This window comes from Rhinopithecus roxellana, chromosome 5 (genome assembly GCF_007565055.1).
Source record: "Rhinopithecus roxellana isolate Shanxi Qingling chromosome 5, ASM756505v1, whole genome shotgun sequence".
NCBI lineage: Eukaryota > Metazoa > Chordata > Mammalia > Primates > Cercopithecidae > Rhinopithecus > Rhinopithecus roxellana.
Genome location: NC_044553.1, coordinates 46,489,675 through 46,517,074, shown reverse-complemented (window position 1 = coordinate 46,517,074; position 27,400 = coordinate 46,489,675). Strand labels below are relative to the sequence as shown.

The 27,400-nt window shown below is 42.2% G+C and overlaps 1 protein-coding gene and 1 non-coding gene across 2 annotated transcripts in view; both read left to right on the top strand.

The window, feature by feature from the left end:
- The window catches only part of MYO1E (myosin IE), a 243,828-nt gene that overhangs the window by 140,493 nt on the left and 75,935 nt on the right, over positions 1-27,400 (top strand). Inside the window, exons 6-12 of the mRNA XM_010374243.2 lie at positions 4,603-4,692; positions 9,467-9,598; positions 13,463-13,597; positions 15,033-15,165; positions 21,159-21,355; positions 24,371-24,451; positions 24,778-24,864. Coding sequence (XP_010372545.1) covers positions 4,603-4,692; positions 9,467-9,598; positions 13,463-13,597; positions 15,033-15,165; positions 21,159-21,355; positions 24,371-24,451; positions 24,778-24,864 — 855 coding nt within the window. The remainder of the gene's footprint in view (positions 1-4,602; positions 4,693-9,466; positions 9,599-13,462; positions 13,598-15,032; positions 15,166-21,158; positions 21,356-24,370; positions 24,452-24,777; positions 24,865-27,400) is intronic.
- On the top strand, positions 26,296-26,436 carry LOC115897750. The gene has a single exon (XR_004057547.1). It is a non-coding gene; the product is annotated as a U4 spliceosomal RNA (small nuclear RNA).

Sequence of the window (27,400 nt, the reverse complement as noted above, 5' to 3'; positions counted from 1 at the left end):
GCTGGACTTACAGGTGTGCCCCACCACGCCCAGCTAATTTTTGTATTTTTAGTAGAGATGGGGTTTCACTATGTTGACCAGTCTGGTTTCGAACTCCTGACCTCATGATCTGCCCGCCTCAGACTCCCAAAGTGCTGGGATTAAGGAATAGCATATTTTAAGGTAGAAGTGCCTAATATATAACGAACTCCTACAAATCAATAAAAAGTTCAGCAACCCAAAAGGAAAATAAACAAAGGACATGAAAGACAACTCATAGAAAAGGAAAGATAAATTACTCACAAAACATGAAAGTATGTTCACCATCATGATAACAAGAAAAATGCAAATTAAAACATTAGAAAACCATTTTTTGCCTATCAGATTGGCCAAAATCTTACCGTGTTTTAAACACTTGATTGATAGGAAGTAGGGATGCAGTTTTTCTCATACATTGCTGGTAGGAGATGAACTAGTACATTTTAATGAAGGACATTTCAGCAAAATCTATTAAACTTATACATATTTGCCATTCAATGCAGCAGTTCTGAAAAGAATCTATTCTTTAGAGATGCTGAAATGTATACACAATAATACATGTATAAAGTTATTTCTGGCGATTTTGGTAATGCAAAAGACTGGAAATAAGTGTTCATCACTAGACAACTGGTGAAATAATTTGTGGTTCATTATATAATAGAACATTATACACCAATAAAAATGAGGCTTCATTGTACTGATAGACAATGGTCTCTAACATATATCATTAATTACAAAAGGCAAGGTTCAGAACATTGTGTGTAATATATGCTGCCATTTGAGGGATCAAAAGAGAGTGTATATTTCTATTTGTTTGGATATGTGTCACATATCCCTCGAAGTATACACAAGAAACTGTCAACAACAGTTGTCTTGAGGGAGGGCAGCTGGGGAATTGGGAGAAGGGCCTACCCTTCCTGTATACCCTTTAGAAACTTGCATGGTTTGAACTATGTGAACCATTTACCAATTCAAGAAACTTACAAAAATTTTAAAGGACATAGACAGAGAAAGGGGAAAAAGAGAAGGAAAAAAGAGAGATTAAAGAGTGTAAAGGAAATGTTAGGAAAGAGAATAGATCCAGAGAATGAGGATACTCAAGAGGTGAAAATTAAAATCAGCATTGGCAGGCATGAGTAGAGCCTGCTCCCCAGAGCCATGGAAGATAGTGATGGAGAGCTAAGGTCCGTAAGGGGCAGCCCACGCTTGGCGCTCATCACCACTATGCACCACTGGTGACAGAATTCATTCCAAAGATTAGTTTTTAAAATCAGAATTATTTAATGTTATTGCCGTGGTCGGCTGTAGACTTTTAAAAGATACATAAAATTCTCTTTATTGTGGTTCTTCTTTTTTTTTTTTTTTTTTTTTTGAGATGGGGTCTCACTCTGTCACCCAGGCTGAAGTGCAGTGGTGCGATCTCGGCTCACTGCAGCCTCCTGCTCCTAGGCTTATGCAATCCTTCCACCTCAACCTCCCAAGTAGCTGGGACCACAGGTGTGTACCACCATGCCTGGCTAATTTTTTTTGTTTTTGGTAGGGACAGGGTTTCACCACGTTGCCCAGGCTGGTCTCAAACCCCTGAGCTCAAGCTCAACCCCTGAGCTCAATCCCAAAGTGCTGGGATTACAGGGGAAAGCCACCATGTCTGGCCCCTATCTATTAATTAAATAGTGTTCTATCATGTACTGGTAGAGCAGAAAGCTTAAGGTAGAGCCAAACATTCCTCCTTTGAGTTTGTGGATCAACTTTTTCTATCTTTTGTTTGCTGGCCAGACGTGCCTATACCATTTACAACAGCTTCTCTCAGGGAGAGAACCCAAGACTGAATCTTCTCTATCTCTTCCTTTCTTTACTTACAGACTTTAAAACTGAGAATATTTATGTATCCATCCATCCATCCATCCATCCATCCATCCCATCCATCCATATCTGTTCATCAGCGATCAGTGATGTCCAACAGAATTTTGTGGCGTGTAGTGAGCATATCAGGGAAAAGAGAAAGCGCAAACTAAGGTTGCAGAGTGAAGGGTTCTTAAAGTGGCCTCTTTCTCTGCATGAAAGGAAAATGGAGAGCAGCTCTGTCCAGTAGAAAGATGAAGCAAGCCATATGTATAATTCTAAATTTTCTAGTAGCCATGTTAAAAGAAGTAGAAAGAGGAAAAGGAAATTACTTTTTAAAATAATATTATTTAACCCAATATGTAAAAAAAGATTTTATTATATAATCAATATAACAAAATTAATGAGATATTTTATTTTTTTGGTACTAAGTCTTTGAAATACAGTGTGTATTCTACAGTTACATCTCAGTTGGGGTAGCTTATGGCTTCCATATTGGACAGTAAGGGCAGCTCTAGAACCTGGGTTCATGTGGTTCAGTCCACTTGCTTTTCTCTCTTCCTGTGATTGCACTTGCTTTTCTCTATTCCTGTGATTGCACTTGCTTTTCTCTCTTCCTGTGATTGCACTTGCTTTTCTCTCTTCCTGTGATTGCACTTGCTTTTCTCTATTCCTGTGATTGCACTTGCTTTTCTCTATTCCTGTGATTGTACTGGATCCTGAGAGGGTTGACATGGAGACAAGAATCCAGGATGCTGTTTTACAGATGGGCTGCTCTTTTTTTTTTTTTTTTTTTTTTTTTTTTAAGACAAAGTCTTGCTCTATCACTAGGCTGGAATGTAGAGGTGCAATCTCAGCTCACTGCAACCTCTGTCTCCTGGGTTCAAGCGATTCTCCTGCCTCAGCCTCCTGAGTAGCTGGGACTACAGGCATGTGCCACTATGCCCAGCTAATTTTTGTATTTTTAGTAGAGATGGGGTTTCACCATGTTGGCCAGGATGGTCTTGATCTCTTGACCTCACGATCCGCCCGCCTTGGCTTCCCAAAGTGCTGGGATTACAGGCGTGAGCCACCATACCCGGCCAATGAGCTGCTCTTTTACCTTGGTTTGCTCCTTCTCTTTTCCCTAATATGCCTGCCACATGCCACAGAATTCTGTTGGACATCACTGATTGTTGATGAATACATATAGATGGATGGATGGATGGATGGATGGATGGATGGATGGATGGATGGACGGATATATAAAGATTCTCATTTTTAAAGTCTGTAATTTAAAAAGGGAAAATATAGAAGAAGATTCTGTCTTTTGTTCTCTTCCTGAGAGAAGCTGAGTGTTGTTAAGTGGTATAGGCATGTCTGGCCAGCGAAAAAAAAATATAGAGTTAATGAAGAGCCACAAACTCAAAATTGACTGTACAAAGAAAAGCAGAGTTTTATAAATCCATGAGTTTTTAAAAGAGAGTAGGCAGGTTGAAAGTGTGTTTCTAGGCTTTGAAACTGACCCATGAAAGGAACACCCCACACCCCCAGAATTGCCCTTGGTGCCATTGCTAAGGATGATTCCCCAGTCACAGTGAAAGCCCAGTTCTCATTTCTCATGGCAGTTTCTCTTCTGAAGGTTCAGGAGGGTGCCAGAAGAACACTTTGGCTGTTAGGTAGTCAGTCAGTAGTTAATGCATTAATTTACTCCTCTTTGCTACACCCCTACGACCTGGTAGCCAGACTGCAGACAGTTAATGTTGATTTTCCTCTTCCTGTTTTCCTATGAGGACAATGATACAGAGCCCTTGGCTTGGAATTAGTCAGTAGCTAAAGAGCACAAGCCAGAAGACTTGTTATTTCTGGAACATGTTTAACCATAGCATGTGAATAATTAGAAGTACAAGGAATGACTCACTTGTTGAAAGACTTCTCCAACATCAAATTCTATCTGTTGAGCTGTCTCATGTCTGTGGTGTGTTTTGCACACTTTTGCATAGAACTGGGATGTTTGAAAAACAAATCCTTCCCCCCTAGTAGGCCAGGACTTGTTTCACACAATCCACTGTTGACCCTTGATGCTCAAAGTGTGTATCAATGCTGGCAAAACCAGCAACACCAGGGAGCTGGCTGCAAATGCAGATTCTCGGGCCCTACCCCAACCTTACTAAGTCCACATCTGCATTTTGACAAGATCCCCAGGTGATTCATGAATATTAAAGTTTGAGAAATACCAGGCTCTATTTCCATAACCTTGTTTGCGGGGGAGAAGTGGGTTAATTTTCCTTAATTTGCAGTGAAGCAGGTGGAGGTGGGATGAGATGGGTGGGTAGACTAGTTGGGAAGGGGTAGTGAGAAGAAAGACCCTGGCCAGAACAACAAGGAGACACCCCTTCATGTACCACTTCACTTTTTTTCCTGCTGTGATACCTGGCACTCCCACAAGTGCAAGGTGAAGCTGCAGCAATCACTTTGGAAACCCAAGCTGAGAACGTTTGTATGAATAGTTCCTGATTCACAGTGGCACCCTGGCTCCTGGGGACCCTGTATCAAGCCATGAGAACTGGAAGACCCAAATACACAAACAGGTTGAGGTCTGTCATGGTGAAAGAATAAATCCTCCAGAAATCCCAGCAGTGACACATGGATGTGGGGCCCCTTGCCTTAATGCATTCAGAAACCAGCTCCTTAGAGAAAGTTTGGCATACTGTGTGGTAGGTGTTCACACCTTCCTAATCTCCAGTCTGTTTGCTGAGACAGCACGTGAAGGACATTATCCTGCAGTCCAACCCACTGCTGGAGGCCTTCGGGAACGCCAAGACCGTCCGGAACAACAACTCCAGCCGATTTGTAAGTCTCTTCCCTGTTTCAGAGAGTGTCACTTGATTGATAATGCTGATGTTTCTGACTGAAGTCCAGTATCCCACAGGAAATGGGAGGTTTTCACATGCCATCAGGAGGCCACCTCTTCAATCTTTCCTTCATTTTCTATAGCAGCATGCCACCATGCTGCAGTTTACCCTTTTTTGTGCCCCGGGGATACAAACAAGATAATTTTGAAAATCATTTTCCACATCAGTTGCCTTACTAAGGAAAATAAATGATGAAAGTGGCAGCTTTGGCCTTGGAGGAGTTGTCTTCATGCCCTGGAGAAAAGACTTTCTTTCCTAGACCAAGAAATAACTAGAGTAGATGGGTATCCCAAGTATCAACCACTGGCAGTGGTTTTGCTTCTTAGAACTTGGTCCATAGACTCTGAAGGGTGCAAAGAGTTGGTGATCTGGCACCTTGGAGAAAAACTTTCTACTGTCTGTCCCTCAGAGCGAGCTGCCTGCCCACCCCAGCCCTCTGGCTTTGTGCATCTGTCTTATGCCCTAGTCATATACCCTAACGACATCCCAAAGTGACTGGACCTGGCCTCACAGGTTGCCTCTTAACTGGCTTACCTAACTGGTAATGAAAATATCAACCAAATGCATTGTTGTGAATGCTTATTTAGTCATGTTTCTGTCTGAGTGTTTCCTGAGGGGGTAAATAGGAAAGCTGGCAAGGCTGAATATGAGTATGTTCCCCTTAACAAAAGCCACATTTACAGAGAAACAAATGTTTACCCAGTAACCTTGATTTATATAGATTTTGCATCTTATTTCAACCATAGATCATGTCTGGCACTAAAGCATTCACGGAGCCATCTGTGAGGCTGATTCTGGAACATTTTAAAATAAGTGGGAATTTTGGAGAAAAACAATTTTCTTTTCCACTGTCTATTTTGGAAAGAAGCTTCTATTTTCAAGATAATTTTTACTATGTGCTCATATAATAATTGTCAAGTTCCCTGGTGGGTTATCTCTGTTAGACTTGCCCTTACTTTCTTTGCTTTCCAATATTATTCAAACTACTCATTTGTTTGTCTCTCATATTTGGGCCCAATGCCTGAGTTGTGTTATCTTGAAGTTTGCTGGATAATAAAATAGGAAAGAGGAATTAAATTTTCCACTTGAACTTTTTTCTTAATTTTCAATCTAAATCTTGTAAAAATGGACTTGACCAAATTTAACTCTTTATTTACTTTTTCCCCTGTCTTGGATTCCTTGGAGACCAGAAAAAAATAATTAAATTGATATTTTCATTGATTTTTGCAATATACATTGTTCATTATATTTGGAGGATACATCAATTTCTGTAAATAACAAAAACACTCAACATTTATTATTTTCCTAATTGCAAAATTTTATACAATCCCGATGGAAAGATGGGGAGAGACAATTCAGACACACACTCACACACTCACCTACACACACACACACACACACTCTTTCTCTCTCACTATTCACTATCATGGATGAGAGAAATGTAAATGAAAACTACATATCATTTTCTGTCTCTCAAATGGGCAAACATTAAGTTGATTGATAATAATCAAGAAAACACGCTATTGGTTGAGAACTGATACATTCTTCCAGGAGAGTGATGGGGCAATTGTTATTAAAATTTTAGTTGTTCATTATCTTTGCCCAACAATACTTTTAGAATAAATTACATAAGTTTCCTGCTTAAATAACTACTTATTTTAAAAGATATTCAGAATATATTGTTAAATTAAAAAAAACAGATTACAGAACAATATTTACAATCTGTTACTGTGTTTTTTTTTAAATGTGCACATTATATGAAATGTAACTAAGAGGTATATAAATCCAAGTTTGACATCTGACAGTGATTATTTAGCAAGAGAATGAAGAAGTGACATCAGGGTAGAATTATGAGTAATTTCACTTTTAAAAGTGCACAGGTATTATGAAGCATAAGAATGTATATATTTAACACTTATAAATCTTTTCAAGTTAAAGAATGTAGTATGAGGCCGGGCGCGGTGGCTCAAGCCTGTCATCCCAGCACTTTGGGAGGCCGAGACGGGCGGATCACGAGGTCAGGAGATCGAGACCATCCTGGCTAACACGGTGAAACCCCATCTCTACTAAAAATACAAAAAACTAGCCGGGCGACCTGGCGGGCGCCTGTAGTCCCAGCTACTCGGGAGGCTGAGGCAGGAGAATGGCGTAAACCCGGGAGGCGGAGCTTGCAGTGAGCTGAGATCCGGCCACTGCACTCCAGCCTGGGCGACAGAGCGAGACTCCGTCTCAAAAAAAATAAAATAAAAAATAAAATAGTTTCTTAAAAAAAAAAAAAAAAAAAGAATGTATTATGAAATATTTCAAACATGATTTAAAAATAATACAATGAACATCTATGTATCCGGCACCCAACTTAGGAAATAAATCATTACCAAGAGTTAAGTTGAAACTTCTTTTTGTTTCATTATCAAAATGCAAATACAACATTCTATTCCCTTTATAAAATTTCCTGCCTTCCCCCCAAGGCTGCTATACAGCAGTCCTAAATATGTTAACCTTTTGTTAGAAATTTTAACTTTTATGTGATAATTATGAGCCATGAGTATGCATTTTATTTTATTAGAGCAGTGGTTCTCAACCTTGACCACACATAAAAATCAGCTGGGGACTTTTTGAAAACCACACAGCTCTGGGCCCTGGTCCTAGAGAGTCTGATGTGCGTGGCCTGGACTGACAGCATGTTCGAAAGGCTCCCCAGGTGTTTCTAAGGAGCAGCCAAGGTTGAGCACCGCTGCTAGGAGGACTTGGGAGCTTGCCTGTCCAACACCTGCCTTTCCTGGGTCAGATGTTCTGTTTGGTTCCATTTTCCCTCAGCTGATGAGGAGTGGGGGACAGGCACTGAATTATTCCCTCTATCACATGCCAAAAGGAAAGCGTGGTGAAAGCGGCCACCAAAGGAAGCACGGGAGCTCTTGTTCAGCAAGCTTTTCTCAGGTGCCACTGACGTTCCGCAGAGCCATGGCTGCTGGTTCTCTGCCTGGTGCTGCTGGGCATTTTTGTTTTTTGCCGGGAGGAGGAAGGTCATCAGATTAAGACACACAGACAGTTAGAAGCTGGCCTTGTTTGGTGGTCTCTCTTGACACCTAGAATAATTAAGAACAGGAACACAGCATGTACTCACATTTGTAGTGTGCACAGTACTTTTCTTGCCCTTAATGAATTTACAGCTCCAGTCACAGACATAAAACCCAGCTGAATTCATCCCTGAAATGGGTGGATTTAGTCAGCATACACATTTTTATGTTATTAAATGTGAATGCGGTGAGGCTGGGCATCTTCTCCAGTCTGGCCAGAGACCACATGGCTCCCTCTTTTCCTTTATTTGTATTTACTCTTCTGGCCTCTGAGGGTGCTTAAGTTTCTGAGGACAGGAGAGAAATTAAGTTCTAGTGAGAAAAAAATAACAATTTAAATATATATTATATACGTAATAATTGTTATAATAATTATATATAATATATAATTGTTATAAGAATATAATTTTTATTCATTTTATTTTGTTTTTTGTACAGAGTCTCGCTTCGTGGCTCAGAGTGGAGTGCAGTGGCATAATCTCGGCTCACTGCATCCTCCACCTCCTGGGTTCAAGCGATTCTCCTGCCTCAATGGTACTGCAGGCACCCGCCACCACGCCCATCTAATTTTTTGTATTTTTAGCAGAGATGGGGTTTCACCATATTGGCCAGGCTGGTCTCGAACTCCTGACCTCCAGTGATCCACCTGCCTCGGCCTCCCAAAGTGCTGGGATTACAGGCGTGAGCCACCGCGCCTGGCTATATATAATTAAAATAACAACCTAGATACCTTTTCAACTACAATTTAGGTTTTTATTCTCCTTTGTTCCCTATTAGCAGTCATTTAAAGAGGAATTTTCGTAACAATGACAGTGACAAAAATCCCTAGGCCCATGAGTAGCTGGAAAGAACTTTACTTTTTATAAAGTGTTTTCATTTCAGATAAACATTTTAGATGTTCCATAGGTAAGAGGGATTGAGTGTTTTTGCTCAAAGCCATGAGATGAAGTCTGACAGAGCAAGAGTTCTCTTCCTCTGAAAGGGTGCCATGCCATTTTTCTGCCTCATTTTTTAAACCTTCCGGTTGAGCAGACAGGCACCTACTGGGGGAAAAGGAGCAAGGAATAGAGCATATCCTTATTTAGTCATGCTGGAATGATAAGTGCTCACTCATAACAGAATCGTGTGGCTGGACAAAAGTACAGATTATTGTCTGATTGAAAACTGTAGGGGCCGGGCGCGGTGGCTCAAGCCTGTAATCCCAGCACTTTGGGAGGCCGAGACAGGCGGATCACGAGGTCAGGAGATCGAGACCATCCTGGCTAATATGGTGAAACCCTGTCTCTACTTAAAAATACAAAATACTAGCCAGGCAACGAGGCGGGCGCCTGTAGTCCCAGCTACTTGGGAGGCTGAGGCAGGAGAATGGCGTAAACCCGGGAGGCGGAGCTTGCAGTGAGCTGAGATCTGGCCACCGCACTCCAGCCTGGGTGGCAGAGCAAGACTCCGTCTCAAAAAAAAAAAAAAAAAAAAAAAAAAAGAAAACTGTAAGGAAGTCTAGACTCAAATTAGGAGTAATTCAGAATGTGTCTTTTATTAATGAATTTCCTTGAATTCTATACTGTATTCAAAGCCTGTTTGGGACATCATGTTTTGTTCACCAACCACTGAAGGATATCCCTAATTTTCTTGCAGGGAAAATACTTTGAAATCCAGTTCAGTCCAGGTGGGGAACCAGATGGTGGAAAGATCTCCAACTTCCTTCTGGAAAAATCTAGGGTGGTGATGAGGAACCCAGGAGAGCGGAGTTTTCACATATTTTACCAGGTTTTTTTTCTACTTTTTTTCCTGCCCACTTCCTGTCCCTTCTCTACATTAAAATAGTTCTCAGACTTCAGGCATAGAGTATAGTCTGGCAAGCCAGGGAGGACTGATTATGGTACTATGTGCAAGTCAATGTGCAGAATTGTGAGAATGCCCCTGCCCTCAAGGAGAATGAGTTCCAATTGGAGTGATAAGACAACAGTTCCCCCAAAGCTAAATCATCGAGGAAGTATTGACGTAACTTCAAAGCAAAATGAGGAGTGTTGGAGTCTTTGCCAAAGGAATTCATGTGGGCAGGTTTGGCTGGATAGTAGGAGAGGCGTGAAGGAGGTAGAACCCAGATGGAGAGTGGAGGGGATTGATCAGGAAAGACAGGTGTCCTGCACCAAAGCAGTGGAGGTGGGAGAGGGAAAGTCAGTCAGGGAGCCCGGCCTCAGCCTGTGTGCAGGGCAGGCATCTCCAGCACGGGAGCTGTGGGAGGGAAGATTTGAGATAGGTTTGGAATCTTCAATGCCAAGTTGAAAAGTTTCCACCTAGACCCTCAGAAGTCGTGGAGAGTTTGGGGCCAGAGCAGTGTGCAGGGTGCTTTTTGGTTATGTTACAGGCTTCAGCAGTCATCTGAGTCGGCTACTTTTATTTTATTTATTTTTTTATTTGCGACAGGGTCTTGCTCTGTCACCCAGGCTAGAGTGCAGTGGCACAATCTTGGCTCACTGCAACCTCTGCATCCTGGGCTCAAATGATCTTCCTGCCTCAGCCTCCCAAGTAGCTGGGACTGTAGGCACACCGCACCATGCCTGGCTAATTTTTGTATTTTTCGTAGAGGTGGGGTTTCACCACATTACCCAGGCTGGCCTCTAACTCTCAGGCTCAAGTGACCCACCCACCTCAGCCTCCCAAACTGCTGGGATTGCAGGCATGAGCCACTGTGCCTGGCCCTGATTCAGCTACTTTTGTAAAAGGTTTTTAAGTACTTAAAAAATACAATGATGTTAATAACCAAATTTTTTATGTTCTATTTAGTTATTAATATTTTATATTGAAGATCCACATTAGACTTTCTTCGAAGAAAGGCCTGGTCACTGTTTTTTGTTTTGTTTTGTTTTGTTTTGTGTTTAGTTTGCGGATCCCTGGATTAGAAGGACATGAAACTGGAGTAGCTCACATTCAGTCTTTTCAGTTACACACATATCTTAGGTGATGCCAAATAATTCTTTTAGTTGGTATCTGTTGATTGAAATAGTATATAAATGTCTAAAACTTGTGTGAATTCAGTCATTTTTAAAATTGTATTAAAGCAACATGTATAGATAAGTGAAAAAAATTATATATTTCACATAAATAATACTGAGTGCTAGATGGAAGTGTATAATGGATGCCAGGACTTCTTTAAATAAATGCAAGCCCTAACCCTTCCCCAGGAGTCCTCTGCCCTTAGGTCAGAAACCACCTGAATAGAGGCTGGGAACTGGTCGGCTCAGGGGTTCAGGATTCTGACATGAAAGTAATTCTTGGCGGGACATGGTGGCTCACGCCTGTAATCCCAGCACTTTGGGAGGCCGAGACGGACGAATCACGAGGTCAGGAGATGGAGACCATCCTGGCTAACACGGTGAAACCCCGCCTCTACTAAAAATACAAAAAACTAGCCGGGCCAGGTGGCTGGCGCCTGTAGTCCCAGCTACTCCGGAGGCTGAGGCAGGAGAATGGCGTGAACCCGGGAGGCGGAGCTTGCAGTGAGCCAAGATGGCGCCACTGCACTCCAGCCTGGGAGACAGAGCGAGACTCCATCTCAAAAAAAGAAAAAAAAAAGAAAAGAAATTCTTGAGGTATGAAATGCATGAGACTCTCATGGGAGTGGATGTCGGGAGAAAATCCTGCCACACAGGACTAGGGGACTTTCTAGATGTGTAAGATCGGGAGGCATTGAAGAGCCAGCAGGGAAGTAGTTGAAGGAGAAGAAGGAAAGCCAGGATCCTGCCGTGTCACCAAGCCAGGGAAGCCTCAGGGCAACAGCCACAGGATCAAATGCTCAGAGCTCTTGGGCGAAAGAGACGAGCTGGGGTGTGGGGGCCAAAAAAAGGCTGTTGGATTTAGGCACAGAAAAGTAGCCAGGCAAGGGTCCCATCAGAGTGGCGAGGGGAGAAGCTGGAGTGCAGGTGGCATGTCATGGCAAGGAAGTAGATCCTGCAGCTTGGGGAAGTTCAGAGTCAAGGAAAGGCTTCCAAAGAAGGCAAAGAGGCCGGGCGCAATGGCTCGCGCCTGTAATCCCAACACTTTGGGAGGCCGAGGCGGGTGGATCACGAGGTCAGGAGATCGAGACCATCCTGGTTAACACGGTGAAACCCCGTCTCTACTAAAAATACAAAAAATTAGCTGGGCATGGTGACAGGCGCGTGTAGTCCCAGCTACTCAGGAAGCTGAGGCAGGAGAATGGCGTGAACCCGGGAGGCGGAGCTTGCAGTGAGCCGAGATGGCGCCACTGCACTCCAGCCTGGGCAACTGAGGGAGACTCCGTCTCAATTGAAAAAAAAAAAAAAAAAAAAAATAGAAGGCAAAGAGTACCGTGTTTGTAGCTAGAAGAGAGTTAGAGAAGGGAGATTTGAAGATGCAAGTTAGAGGGAATCTACAGTATATGGGTGGGGAGAGGACTGAAAAGAGAGGGAAGAAAGGAAGGGGTGGGACCAAAAGATGAACGTTCAGGAGACAGGGCAGGAAACCAAGGGAGCCTGATGTCATGGGGTGACCTAGAGCTTCTCAGTAATGGAGATGAGGTCCCCTGTGTGGGGAGGGGAGCCAGGACGGCATTGTGCAACTTGAAGAAGGTGGGAAGCATGGATGGGAGCTGTCACTATTTTCCTAAATATTATTGGGTTAGATCCAGGGTGTGCTGGAGCTGGTTCGCATGGGCGATGCACATCTCTTCCCTCTTCCTTCTGTGACATTTCTTTTGTAGTTGAAATCAGCCAGAGTGGGAGTATTTATACCATGAATATTAGCAAACACTACAAATCAATTTTTTTCCTCAAGGGTTAAACATTTTCCAGCACACCACTGGTTAAAGCCACTAAGAGGGTCTTGCCCAGGCCCAAGGTAGACATCAGAGTTTGAACAAAAAGCCAAGGAGTTGAGCGTGGTGACTCAAACCTGTAATCCCAGCGCTTTGGGAGGCTGAGGTGGGAGAATTGCTTGAGCCCAGGAATTTGAAACCAACCTGGGCAACATAGTGAGACCTTGTCTCTACAAAAAGTTAAAAAATTAACTGGACGTGGTGGTACATGCCTTTAGTCCCAGCTACTTAGGAGGCTAAAGTGGGAGAATTGCTTGAGCCTGGGAGATCAAGGCTGTCATGAGCCAAGATTGTGCCACTACACTCCACCTTGGGTGACAGAGCAAGACCCTGTCTGTAAAAACCAAGAAAAGCCAAGGGACAGTCATTGGTCAGGAGGCTTCAGAATACCAGAGAGCGAGAAGCTGCATGGCAGTTTTTTAACATGCAGCCTGCAGTGAGAAGCATGGAAAAGCCAGCTCCACTTTAAAAAGCTGTAGCAAGTTGGGCAGGAACTAAGTAATGAAAATCTGTTTTGCTTTCCACTCTGCCAAGGGTGGCAGTCGAGTTCCTTTCAGTGGACCAGGGAAAATCTTCAGCTCTTGCAGGTCTTTCCAGAGTTAGGAATCAAAATTTGCAGAGATGACATGGGGCTACTACAGGTACATATTTGGGAGCCAGGACTGCCTATAATTTTAGAAAGCAGAGATAGAAAGTCCTCATCACTGAGCTTAGGAATGGTGGCTGCAGGATGCATGAGGCGACTTCGGGTGCCTTGTGGTCCACATCACGGCTCAACCTGTGTTCTTGTGCTCCAGCTCATCGAGGGCGCCTCTGCAGAGCAGAAGCACAGCCTTGGCATCACCAGCATGGACTATTATTACTACCTGACCCTCTCGGGCTCATACAAGGTTGATGACATTGACGACAGGCGGGAGTTTCAGGAAACTCTGGTAAGTGCCGGCACAGGGCCAGGCAGGATCTGCTCTCCCAACTAGCCATTTCCTGTGGCCGAAAGGGCGGTGAAGCTTAAAGCGAAGAGCTGCATAAAATGTCTGCCTTGTTCTGTGTGAGCACTCTGTATGCTCATTCATGTTTCAGTGCCCTTTAATACTCATGTGCCAGTTGCCTGAGGACCACTTAATGATTTGAGATGAGTAAAAAGAAATGAATTCATCATTATCCCCCTGCAGGAGCTCTGATAAATAGGCAAAAATGATTCGTACATTGAGCATACCTGTTCACTGATGGCCTACTCTATTCGTGAGCTGTTATCTTAGAAGGGCTAAGCAAACAGCACGTCTGTGGACTGAATAGGTTTAGAAATTTTGGAACATCTTTAGTCTTTTCTGTTATTTCTTTTCTGGTTTTGAAGACTCTCTTCCCCTCTGTACTGTGCAGGGCAGAGGACCCTTTTTCTGTGCCATGCCCTTCACGTTGCATGTATGTTATGGGCCAAGTTGTGAAACTTGGTAGATTATGGAGGGGTTCCATCCTGTGAGCAACAACTAAAATGAGTCAATCTAGAACTTTCTAGAGGTAAGCTGACCACCCACTTAGCCTCAAAGGCCTTCATTACCACTGCCCTTTGAGTCTGTTTCAAGCTGGTTACTATTCCTCAACCCAGATCCAGAACTGAGCAGTAGACTCTGAATGAGTAGTGTGGATTCAGTACATTTGTGGTTGAAAGGGACAGAAAGTTCAGACAGACTGTGTCCTGGGTGCCAGGAAACAAAATGGTATCAACAGGTCACATGGCCTCAGAGCAGATGGGAGAAAAAGTGCCGGTAAGGAGTCTGCACACTGGTCCTGGAGTATAGTTTTCTTAGGAGATGGTTCTGTAAGATTTAGACATTTTAGCGGTATTTATTGCATTTAAGGGACCTCAGAAACTGGACTTTTAAATGATGCTTTTATTGGATTTCCTGGAGATTTTTCATTAAGATCCTTTTGCAAGTACAATATATTCTTATCCCTCCTGATGAAGGGAAAGATCTCTTGAGTCTACCTGGAGTAGGTGGAAAGGTCAGCAGTGACCTTTGAGGGGAAGCTGGCAATAAGAACACATCAAAGGATGAAGATAGGACTTGGAGACTTTGTGTACAACTACCACTCCTCTGAGTCTCATTCCTCCTGGAGTATTCCCTTATTCCTGGAGGATGGCGTGCTCTGCTTAGAGACAGAACTGCCCTTCCAGCATGACTTTGAGACGTGAGAAGAATGTGTACACTGGGCAATGTTTTGGGTTTTTTGTTTGTTTGTTTCTTTTCAACTCGTCTGTACTTGTCACACCCTTATTTAGAGCAACTGCTCTGCCTTGGCTTCTTCCTTACGTGCTTTAAAAGCTGACGACCAGCTTCTCTGGATAGTTTCTCTTTTCTCTTCCAGCACGCCATGAATGTGATTGGGATCTTTGCAGAAGAGCAAACGCTGGTGTTGCAGATCGTGGCGGGTATTCTCCACCTGGGAAACATCAGCTTCAAAGAAGTTGGCAACTACGCAGCTGTGGAGAGTGAAGAGTGTGCGTAGCCCTGCACATGGCCATTGAATGAGGGGTGGCTAGCTTTGATTAGAAGTAACCCAGCACTTTCCTTTGCTTAGATCTTAAATGGGAATATTGGGAAGAAGTGAGAAATCTACATGTCCTCTGTGGCAGAACAGAATGGCTTCACGAGAGGTCAGACCTCTTGTATGCACCTGCCCCTCTCCTTATCCCCAGCCTTTCCGAGTCCCACACCATCGATGATGAATGGAATCGTTTCAATTTATCATTAACCTGGGGAAAGCTGGGAGGATTTCACATCTCGGTTTAAAGATAAAGTGATCTCTTTAATGGGGATTAGAGTAATGGCTTGATGCAAAAGATTTAGTCTCTTTATGAAAACCTCTAAGTAACTGGTCTTTAGGATCTAAATTCACTTAAAGATTTTAAAGAGCAAGCAATATAATATATGTAAATAGGGGAAGTTCACAGCTTCACAGTTTGTTCCACGGATTGGATTAGATTGGATTTCTGAGCACAGGAAAAGATGGACGTTGACTGTTGTGTTGACATTTCTGATGATCACCTTTAATGATCACATCTGCATGACTGGAGCCTCCACACCTAAATGGTCATTTTTACTCTTTGAGAAAAAAAATCAGGGTTCTTCCTGCAGAGAGATGTTGTTGGTTATGTGTGCCCAAAATCTACCATAAATACAGCGGCACATGACTTTAGCCTCTTAGGCATCAACAGCTTGCAGGCTGCTCTCAGAACCCACACATCCTTTAACCACCCAGGAAGACATTCTTCCTTTCTCAGCATTCTTTAAGGATGATAAATTTAGATGCTTAGTAATAAATAGTATCCCACTCATTGCTGACAATGCAGTAGGGATATTTCCATTCCAAATAAGGTTCTTTTTTTATGTTTTTGTTTTCTTTTCTGATAAAAGAGGGAAGTTCTGCTAACTTCTGATGTCTGTGTGATAAAGATGAATTATGTTTACCAGGGAAGGGAGTAGAAAACAATAAATATACAGGGTGTCCATAAAGTCTGAAAACATGACCTAATAATCATAATAATGATAACTGTGTTTCTAAACTTTGTGTACATTATCCTTGACATTTAACAAATGCACATATGTTTCCAGTAGGATCATTAACACTTGACCTTTTAATGGTAACAGTGTTGGTTTGGTGGTAGTTTCTGTTGAAGCAGACTGGATTTCTTTTGCCTTCTTGGATAGTAAAATAATTTACTGCTTCTTTATGCTTGACAACAAAATCATGACACTGAAACAGCAAACAGTTCCCTAGATGTCTGAAGCAAGAAGTGTTTTATTGCACATAGACGTCCAGAGTTAGTAAGTAGTCTTCTCAGCCAGATGGGTAAGACTCAGCACTGGCAATTGCCCATGAAATTCCCTGACTAGAGGCGATGGAGGCATGGAGATTGGAAAAGGCTGAGATGGAAGCCATAGAGGTCTAGGAAATGGTCCTCCCCCTGCCCTCAATAATTTCCTTTGATTTGGGGTTTTGTTCATTTGGTAATACATTAACGCGGCTCGAGGGGGTATGCAGTGAATGTTCTCCCTTCTATACCTTTTCTAGTCCACTTGTTCCCCTCGTCAGAGGTAACCAAGGTTTGCAGTCTCTTGTGTTCCCTTTAAAGGATGTGTGTTCCAGAACAACTACACACAACCACTCTTTTTTCCCCACTTTTGTGCAATAATGGGGGCTTATACCACAATGTTCTACAGTTACTTTTTCACTTAACGTGTGTCTTAGTCTAGGCATGGAGGCTCATGCCTGTAATACCAGCACTTTAGGAGGCCAAGGCAGTGGATCTCCTGAGGTCAGGAGTTTGAAACCAGTCTGGCCAACATGGTAAAATCCTGTCTCTACCAAAAATACAAAAATTAGCCAGGTTTGGTGGTGGTATATATCTGTAATTCCAGCTACTCTGGAGGCTGAGGCGGGAGAATCGCTTGAACCCTGGGCAATAGAGCGAGTGTCCATCTCAAAAAGGGAAACAAAAAATTATATATATAAAAATATATTTATATAAGTATATATATAATTATATTCCCAGTGCTTCCTGGGAAAAATTATATATATATATATATATATATATATAAAATCTCATATATATATATATATATATGAGATTATTCTATACCAATTCATAAGGAGCTTTTTTTTTTTTTTTTTTTTTAAGAGAGATGGGGTCTTGCTTAGTTGCCAGGGCTGGTCTTGAATTCCTGACCTTAAGTCATCCTCCCGCCTTGGCCTCCCAAAGTGCTGGGAATCCAGGCTTGAGCCGCTGCACCTGGCCATCATTTGTATAGCTGCATAGCATTCCATTCATTGGCTCCACTTTTATTTCTTTATTGAACCAATTATCTGTTGTTGGACATTAATATGGTTTCTGATCTACTGTTACAAGACTGAATGAACACTACTGAAATGAGTAGCCTTGGTTTCTGTCTTTCTCATATTTTAGTAAATCTATGAAGTAGAGGGAAGCGGTATTCCATGCCTTTAAAATAGAAAAAAGCAGACTTTCTCTAGCTATTACAGTGTGAAAAAAAATGGTAAGATTTTCATCAGAACTGGCCTACTAAAGCAAAATAGCCATTAATAACAACAAGCTTTTTTTGTTGTTGTTTTTTGTTTTTGTTTTGAGACAGAGTCTTTCTCTGTCACCCAGGCTGGAGTGCAGTGGCGCTATCTCGTCTCACTGCAATCTCCACCTCTTGGGTTCAAGCAGTTCACCTGTCTCAGCCTCCCAAGTAGCTGGGATTACAGGTGCGCACCACCACGCCTGGCTAACTTTTGTATTTTTAGTAGAGATGGGGTTTCACCTTGTTGACCAGGCTGATCTCAAACTCCTGACCTCAGATGATCTGACTGCCTCGGCCTCCCAAAGTGTGGTGATTAGAGGCGTGAGCCACCATGCCTGGCTAAACAAGCTTTGTTTTTACCTGTCCTTAGACTAATGGAAGTGTAGCACTTCCTTGGTCAAATCTTTATGTTGCTATGAAGCCAAGCAAACCTCACCTTAGGCACACGTGTACCTGTCCAACAGCAATGCAGTGAGGTGGCAGATATTAAATACCAAATTAACCTAAGAATTTTAATGAAAGAACAAGTCACTATTTTGGTAACAGTGGGGAGGAAAAGTACAGTTGACAGCACCCCTCCTTTACCCCGTTATTATTCACAGATTAGAAAGCACAGAAACTCAACACCAAGGCCAGAAAAACCTTTTTTTTTTTTTTTTTTAACCATGCTGAGTCTTTTAAATTTATAAAAATTGAATTTTATTTTTGCTGCATCTTTTTGGTTTTTCTCTATTCCCTATATTTCAATTTTAGGTGGAAAAATTAAACCTAACTTTGCTTTACACTTTAATGCAGTAATAGTAATCTATCTTCATCATTTCAATGTGCGGAAATACTACTTTTTAGCAGGTTCTTCTATGTTTTCCATGACTCTGATTAACTATATCAGAGTTACACACCCACATTTTAAAATTAATCATTGCTTTCTCCCTCCCTCTCCCTCTCCAGTTCTCCAAGCTTCCATACTGACACTCCTATCCAGACACACTCACAACTGCCTCATGGAAACTCACAGCCTGAAGAAAGTCAATATTAGCAGCCCTGTAATTTCAGCATCAGGGCAGGCACTGAAGAAAATATGAGGCCATAAAAGTTTGAAAAACATGGCATGGATTCTTTTTCAAGCCAAGCGCTGTATTTCCGCTTTAGTGTCCTTCGCTATTTCCCTAAGCTTGTGGCTGTGATTCTTGGCCCAGTTCCATTCCTTGTGTTGTGAGTGCTTGCAGCTCTCCATGCCCTCTTCTGCAGAAAAGGACCACAAGATGGAAGTAGAGCGTGTGTCTTTGTCAGTCCCTTCTCGCTCTTTTGTCTCCAGGACTCTCAGCCCTTATTGTTGTATCCACTTAGCAAAGGTCATAAAGATAATGGCATAAACATCTTAAGTATTTTAACCATGTGGGAACATGGTTAGGGCTTAGGAGAAAGCCATATTTACAAAACAGAGAGATTGAGGCCAATTATTCATTTTATGAACCTATTCACTGTATAGTTCCTATAAACAATGAGAGGAGCTTTTGTGACTGTCCTATAAACCGTTGATGATGATGTCCACTGCATCAAGTGAGCTATCCCTCTGATAATAAAACCAACAGGATACTCTTCCCTTAGTGAGGGCTTCTTATATGTTGGATATGTTGGTGAATGCCTCTTGATTCTCACAACAAACCGACATGGGTCCAATCTGATTTATGAATGTCATCTGTCCTTACTCTGTGCACAGGAAGTTTTAGTTCACTGGAAGACACACCCAGATTCCTAGACATGTGTTTAACACTAAAACTAAACTAAGTACAATGGCCATTTTCAGATCAGTGCACTTGATTTTGTTTACATGTCTTTTCTAAAAGGAAGCCCTTCTATTGCCCAAAGCATTTTTATGAAACACTCATATAGAGGATAAATGTCTTGTTCTGGCATTATACTTTTTCAAAATGTATTCACTGACTTAATCTCATTGGAAGGTGTACACTGAGAAATGTCAGCTCGTTATATTCTAACACCATCTGTGAAATTCAAACAGATTATCCTTTATTGGGAGACTTGTGATTTTTTAGCATTATCATAAAGCCTTTAACAAAATTCTTTTATCAGATAATTTTGGTAAAGCATTATGCAGAAAAAACTCATAGCCAAGTTCAAAATTTTCATTGCATCTATAAAAATCTTTCATTCATATTGGAAAAATCTGAGCATTCTTTCATGTCGAAGAATGGTGTCATTTATTTATATGAGAACGTTCTGCCCAGAAATCAGGAAAACCCCTTTTATATCACTAGCCCTCCTTAGTAAGTTTCATGGTCTGAAACAAGATGTTGAGCTATGGAAGTCTCTGTTTTCTATCCAAAGACCACAAACTACCATACTATGTGACATTAGGGCAGGATATGAACCACAACATCCCCTTCATTTCACTCCATATGCTACCCTCAGAGGAATCTTCTTATAATGCCCCTCTTTATTAGCCATTAGGCCCCCTTTTGCCTCCAGCCCAAATATATCATACCATGCAAGGACCCCCAGCATTGGAATCTGTCCTAACCTTTTTAATCTGACCTGAACTTTTAGCAGCAGCCAGTGCTAGTCCACACACTGTAGCCCGCGTCTCGTCTCCATCATGTCTCCCACACTTCTGCTTCCTCCCCTTGGTACACTCCCTTCTCCTCTCTGCATCTGTACAAATCCTATTTATCCTTTACACCCAGCTCAAATCTCTTGACTACCCCAGCAAGTAGTAATATCTTCCTGTTCTAATTTCTCCAGATCTTGTCTGTCTGTGTTACATATTCAACTTTTCCAAGGGTTCTTTATTTGGCAAACTGTTTTTTGCCTCGTCTAGATTGCTTTCAAGATTTCTTACATATTTTCTATTCTTTCCTCCCTCTTTAGTAACCCTACACATGCTAAATACTCAATAAACATGGGATTGGTAAACATGGTAATTATTAGTTCAGTAATATCAGGTGCTTCAAAAATGATGCTATGAAAACATTGTACTAAAAAGGAAGAAAACAATATTTGGAGCCAAAGAAATATTTCTTGATTGAGTTCCTTCCGGGCTGTCTTGCTGGAAGCTTGGAGAGATGTCCATTTTAGGCATTTAACTGTGATCTCGGTAGGAGGGATAGGTTTGCCATCCTTCTTGGATCCCTGATTTGTATTATTGGAAGTCTCAGTCATCGTAGGAATTGACTCATGTAATAAAACAATTGGGAAAAACAAAGGAGATGGATGTGTGTGGGATTACTGATAAGCAGCCTTCACTAGAACGAGGGCTTTTGGGGCCTGTGATTGTGCCTTCTGTGTACACACACGTGCATGTGCACATAAGTGCCTCCATATGTTTGTGAGATGAATTGGAAGTGTCACAATTCTGAAAGATTGTCATGTTTTGTTTTATGTTCTACAGTTTTAGCTTTTCCTGCATATCTGCTAGGGATAAACCAGGACCGGTTGAAGGAAAAGCTAACAAGCCGGCAGATGGATAGCAAGTGGGGAGGCAAATCCGAATCCATCCACGTGACCCTCAATGTGGAGCAGGCCTGTTACACCCGGGATGCGCTCGCCAAGGCCCTGCACTCCCGGGTTTTTGATTTCTTGGTAGATGTAAGTAACACAAGTTGATGTTGGTGATGCTTCATATCTTAGCTATAAAGAGTAAAACTAGTAGGCTAGGCGTGGTGGCTCACACCTGTAATCCCAGTACCCTGAGAGGCCAAGGTGGGAGGATTGCTGCAGCCCAGGAGTTTGAGACCAGCCTCTGCAACGTGGTGAGACCCCGTCTCTCCAAAAAAACACAAAAATGAACCAGGTGTGGTGGCAGGTGCCTGTGGTCCCAGCTACTCAGGAGGCTGAGGTGGGAAGATCACTTGAGCCTGGGAGGTCAAGGCTGCAGTAAGCCGAGATTGTGCCACTACACTCCAGCCTGGGGGGCAGAGTGAGATCCTATCTCCAAAAAAAAAAAAAAAGTAAAAAGACTAAGGGTTTTGTGTTCCTGTTCTGGCTCCTTCCTTTCACCCATTACTTTACTTCACTTTCTGTCCTCTCACTCTGCGATCACTGAATCCTGCATTTCCTTCTAGAACTGCCCAACAAGATACCTTAGCTAAAGATAATATGGTAACAAGTTTCTTCTGGACAAAATATTTAGTAAAGCTAGGACTAGAGACCAGAAAAAGAGGAGACCCACGTTCACGGGCCTTTCTTGATTTGTGGGCCTAAAGATTTAGGAATATGTTTTTCACATACTTCTGTGTTACAAATTAACCCAAAACCTAGCGACTTGAAACCATAAGCGCTTATTTTCTCAGTTTCTGAGGGTCAGATATTTGGTATCGGCTGAGCTTGGTGGTTCACGCTGACTGGAACTGTGGTTGTCTGAAGGCTTGACTAGGGTTGGAAGATATGGCTGAAAGATGGATTGCCCGTGCGGCTGTTGGCAGGAGGTCTCAGTCCCTTGCTTCATGGATCTCTCCTTGAATATCCTCATAACATGACGGTTGGTTTTCCCCAGAGTGAGTGATCTGAAAGACAGCATGAGCAAGAAGCCAGTCTTTTATGTCCTGATCGTGGACTCAAGTATTGTCACTCTGCCACGTTCTGTTTATTAGAAGCAAGTCACTAAGCAAAGTCAACACTTAAGGGGAGGGGAATGAGGCTCCACCTTTAGGAGGGAGGAATATAAAAAACTTTCTGCATGTATTTTGAAACTATTAGATATTTTTGGTTATGGTGTAATTATATGTGTGTGGGTGTATATATATATATATACACACACACTCTTACATATGAATATATATTTATATATGTATATCACATATATATTCTGACAATTAGTCTTTCAGCAGTGTAGCGCTGCCAGTAACAATCTTGTGTTAATCACTGTAGCCTCTAAATGGTAAAATAATAATAGCAGGCACTTATATAGCACTAACTATCTAAGTGCCCAGATACTGTTCTAAGTATTTTAAAGAGAAAAAACCCTCACTTACTTTTTACAACAACCCTGTGACTTAGGTATTATGATCTCTGCTTTACAGATAAACTAAGGGAGGCATAGATTGATTAAGGAATTTGCCCAAGGTCACTCTGTTATTATGTGATTGATCTAGGAGGCTCTAAATTCCTAGCTAGTTTGCTCCTTTGACGTTTATATATTCAAACTAGAAGGACCCTAGTCAAGGGACAGCAGGGGGCCGTTCGATCCAAAAGATCTGTGTTTGATTCCAGGCACTAACATCTATGTGGCTTAAAGTACGGTTAGTGTGGTTAGAGTAGGGTCCGGCAGGGCAGGGTAGGAGAAGTAGTCTAGGTAGTTCTAGTGGCTATTTAAGGATAAAATTGCTTGGGAAGGTCAGGGTCATACCAAACAGAAGTCATACAGTTAGCTTGTTCAGATCCCTCATTTTACTGAGAAGGGAATGTCAGGCCTGAGCAATGGTGGTTTTGCCCAAGGCCAATCAGCAAGAGGGCGGTGCAGCCTGGGACTAGAATCCACGTATCTTGTCTGTTTGTTCAGAGCACCTTCCAGCGCTGGGCTTCCTACCTACCTTCCTTCCTGTCATCTGTCAGTTTTTTTGTAAGTAGTAAAAGTTCATGAATACTCATACAAGTGATCCTAATTTGAGGTGAGATTTACTGGGCACTGACTGTGTATTGTGTATGATTACTCATTTGCTCACAAAAGATGATATATCATTTTGTTTACCTGGAAAACACCTCTGGTACTTCAGAATTCGTCCAGGTATTCAGCATCTCAAAGAATTCTTCGCTTTGCTCCTCCCCCACTGCATCCCCCACCAACCCCTCTATCCAAACCTTCCCTGCTATCACTAAGTCTATTCCCATGAATTGCTTGGCCTCTTCTCACAGTGATTAAGAACACAGATTTAGGCATCATACTGCTTAGATTTAGTCCCAGACCCTGCTTCTTACACAGAACAACCTTAAGCAAGCCTTGGTGTGTGGAAAATTGGGAAAATAATGGTATCACTGCCATTTTGAGAATTGAAATGGGAATTAAGTGAAACAACACATTAAGATCACTTAGCAAACCCTGGTAGAGGTGAATGTTCAATAGATGTAAGCAGGTTCTATTATCAATTCAAAAATAATGACCATTGTTACTATCTGCAGATAGCTCACCCTCTCTATATGTTCCTGGGAACAAGGACTGTCTTGTCCTTAGCATCCCTGGCATATTGTGTTGGGTCGTCATTAAATGACTGGTGAATGGAAGACAATGGAAATGACAATTACAGATCCTTTAGTGTGGGTTCTTCGTGTGAAATAGGTTTTACTTCGATCATCCAAGATGACATATTCTAATTGTTAAGACCTCCTGAAAAAGCTGACTCAGCCAGAAATTAATGGTTATCATCATTAAGCAAACATTTTTTGTTTCTACTGTACTCGCTTTTCTGAATCCTGGTGGTTTTCCAAAGTACTTGCCTTTGCACTGAGAGTTTGTTAATGCAGCAAGTCTCCTGCCTTCACGTTGTCCTCTGTTTCCTGCAAGCAGTAGTGTTTGCTATGTAGAATCCAGCTTCCCTTTCCCCAACGCATGCCCGTTTTTAGTATAAATGGAAAGGAGTTCACTGCCATGCTGTTTACTTTCTCTAGTCGATCAATAAAGCCATGCAGAAAGACCATGAAGAATACAACATTGGCGTCCTAGACATCTATGGCTTTGAAATATTCCAGGTAAGGCCAGTTTGAATAACTAGGGGTTGAGGAGGGTGGCATATTTCATCTGGCCTGCAAGAAATAATTCTAGGCAATGCAAAAACAAAAAACAGAAAATAAACCACAACAAAAAAAAAACCACTCAGGCTCATTTTGGCCTTTGTGAGTTCTTCACGTACCTTTACCAAATTAGTTTCTCCTAAATATAAACTTCTTTCTACTGATGCATCCAACATTTCTATGAAAGCTTTTCATATGAAGACATTTCAATAAATCACTCAAGAAAGGACTTTTAAATGATTTTGTGAAACAATTACATGTGAATAACTTTTTTTTTTTTCCAGAAAAATGGCTTTGAACAGTTTTGTATCAATTTTGTTAATGAAAAACTGCAGCAGATTTTTATTGAACTGACATTAAAGGCGGAACAGGTAAGCAGTCCCTCGTTCTTCATCCTATTCTATTTATAATTTATTTTGTTTACAAGGGTATCGATTTCTGTCTTTTGATAATAGATTTGGGTTCCAGTCTTATATTAGGAAATGCACCTAATAAAGTCAGGCAGAAAAACCGTATGCCATTGTGGCATTTTAATCCATGAAATATAAATACCATCTGCAGCATTTGCCTTCTTCTTTAAGCAAATGATGCTGTGACGTTGGACATAAGACTAGCTGCTTTTACTATACTGACTCACTGAGCACGTGGGAAATGGGAGCCTAGTTCCAGCCCCAACGGTCTGAGGCATATATTGTGTTCCAAATAAAAGACTTGGTTTTCTCGGATTTACTCCATTCTCAATCTTCCCTAACAATACATGCATTTTTAACAAAGCTGGTATTTGAATACTTACCTGAGATAACATGCCTTGCTGTAGTTTCTTCTAAAGTTCGGTGCAGGCCGGGTGCTGTGGCTCATGCCTGTAATCCTAGCACTCTGGGAGGCCACGTCGGGAGAATTGCTTGAGTCCAGGAGTTCAAGACCAGCCTGCCGGACAAAATGAGACCCCATCCATTCAAAAAATAAAACAATTAGCTGGACATGGTGGCATAAGCCTATAGTCCCAGCTGTTCTGGAGGCTGAGGTGAAAGGATTGCTTGAGCCCAGGAGGTCAAGACTTACATCATCACACCACTGCTTTCCATCCTAGGCAACAGAGCAAGACTCTGTTTCAAAAATAAATAGTAGCCAGGTGCAGTGGCTCACGCCTGTAATCCCAGCACTTTGGGAGGCTGAGACCTGCAGACCATTCGAGGTCAGGAATTCGAGACGAGCCTGGCCAACATGATGAAACCCCATCTCTACTAAAAATACAAAAATTAGCTAGGCATGGTGGTGGGTGCCTGTAGACCCAGCTTCTCAGGAGGCTGAGGCAGGATTATCGCTTGAACCTGGGAGGCGGAGCTTGCAGTGAGCTGAGATCGCGCCACTGCACTCCAGCCTGGGCGACAGAGCAAGACTTCATCTCAAAATAATAATATAAATAAATAAATAAATAAATAAATAAATAAATAAATAAATAGTTCGGTGCAGTTTCCATCATTTCCTGATAGCATATTGTTTAGGATTCCTGGGGCCACCATAACAAAGCAGCACAAACTGAGAGACTTGAAACAGTAGCAGTTTCTTCCCTCCCAGTTCTGGAGCCCAGAGTCTGAAATCAAGAAGTCCTCAGGGCCACACTCCTTCTCAGGATAGAGTGGAGTATCCTTCCTCTTCTAGTTTCTGGTGGCTCCTGGCATTTTTTGGCTTCTGGCGGTTTGACTCCAGTCTCTGCCTGTGTCTTCACGTAGCCTTTTTCAATGTCCCCCTGTGTCTCTATCCAAATCTCCGTCTCTTTTCTTTTATGAAGATACCATTTTAGCTTTGCGCAATGGAGATATTTTAGCCAGTGAGGTTTATCTGAGACATGATTATTGCTAATAGAAAACTTTTCACAATAGCCTGCCACGACGACTTGAAATATAGTCGGCATTGACTATTTTTGACAGTCTCTATGGAGAGTGAACTGTTAAAAAAAAAAAAAGAAAAGAAAGACACCATTTTTTTGGATTTCGAGTTCACTCTAAACCCAGGATGACTTACTGTGAGGTCCTTAGTGAATTACATTTACAGAGACCTTACTTCCAAACCTCACATTCTGAGGTTCCAGGTGGATGTGAAATTTGGGGGGATACTATTCAAGCCACTGTATACATCAAAGGCTGTTTTGGGGTCATTTAGTTATGGAAGTGTTTATGCCCCTGCTTAGGAAACACCATACCAGCGGGTTTCATGTGACCCTCTGCCCTGGAACCCGCCCTTGGTTGTTTTACTGTAGCTACTCTAAGGGATGGGGAAGGCTAGAGGTTCACATGAAACCCATTGCTGCCGTTGCCATCTAAGTCCCTACCACATCTAGCCCAGTCTCCTGCAGTAGTCTCCAAACTGGTCTGGTAGTCTCCATATGGGTTTCCCGTGAACCTCTAGCCTTCCCCAACCCTTAGAGTAGCCAGAGCGAAACAACCAAGAAAGAGTGCAATAGCCAATGAGATGGGAGTGGGGAGGCAGGGGCTAGATCATATGGGAACTTATAGGGCATGGCTGAGACTTTGGGTGTTATAGTAAGTGGAATGAGGACCCATTGAAGAATTTTGAGGGAGGAGTGACATGATCTGATTTGTTGTTTGCGTTTTTGAAAGGGTCACTCTGGCTCTGTAGGCTTATAGAGTAGGGTGAGGCAGGGGAAAGCAAACTAGAATGGAAGTTAAAAAACCAGTGATGGGGATACTGCAGGAGACTGCATTAGATGTGGTAGAGACTCAGACGGCGATGGTAGCAGTCCAGGTGGTGAGAGGGAGTATCTGGAGAGTGAGAGAATGGGACTTGCTCAAAATAATTAGCAATAGCCAAGAAAGAAGGAGCAATCATGGGTGATTCTTAGCTTTATGCCCTGGATAACAGGGCTGATGGTGACACTATTTACTG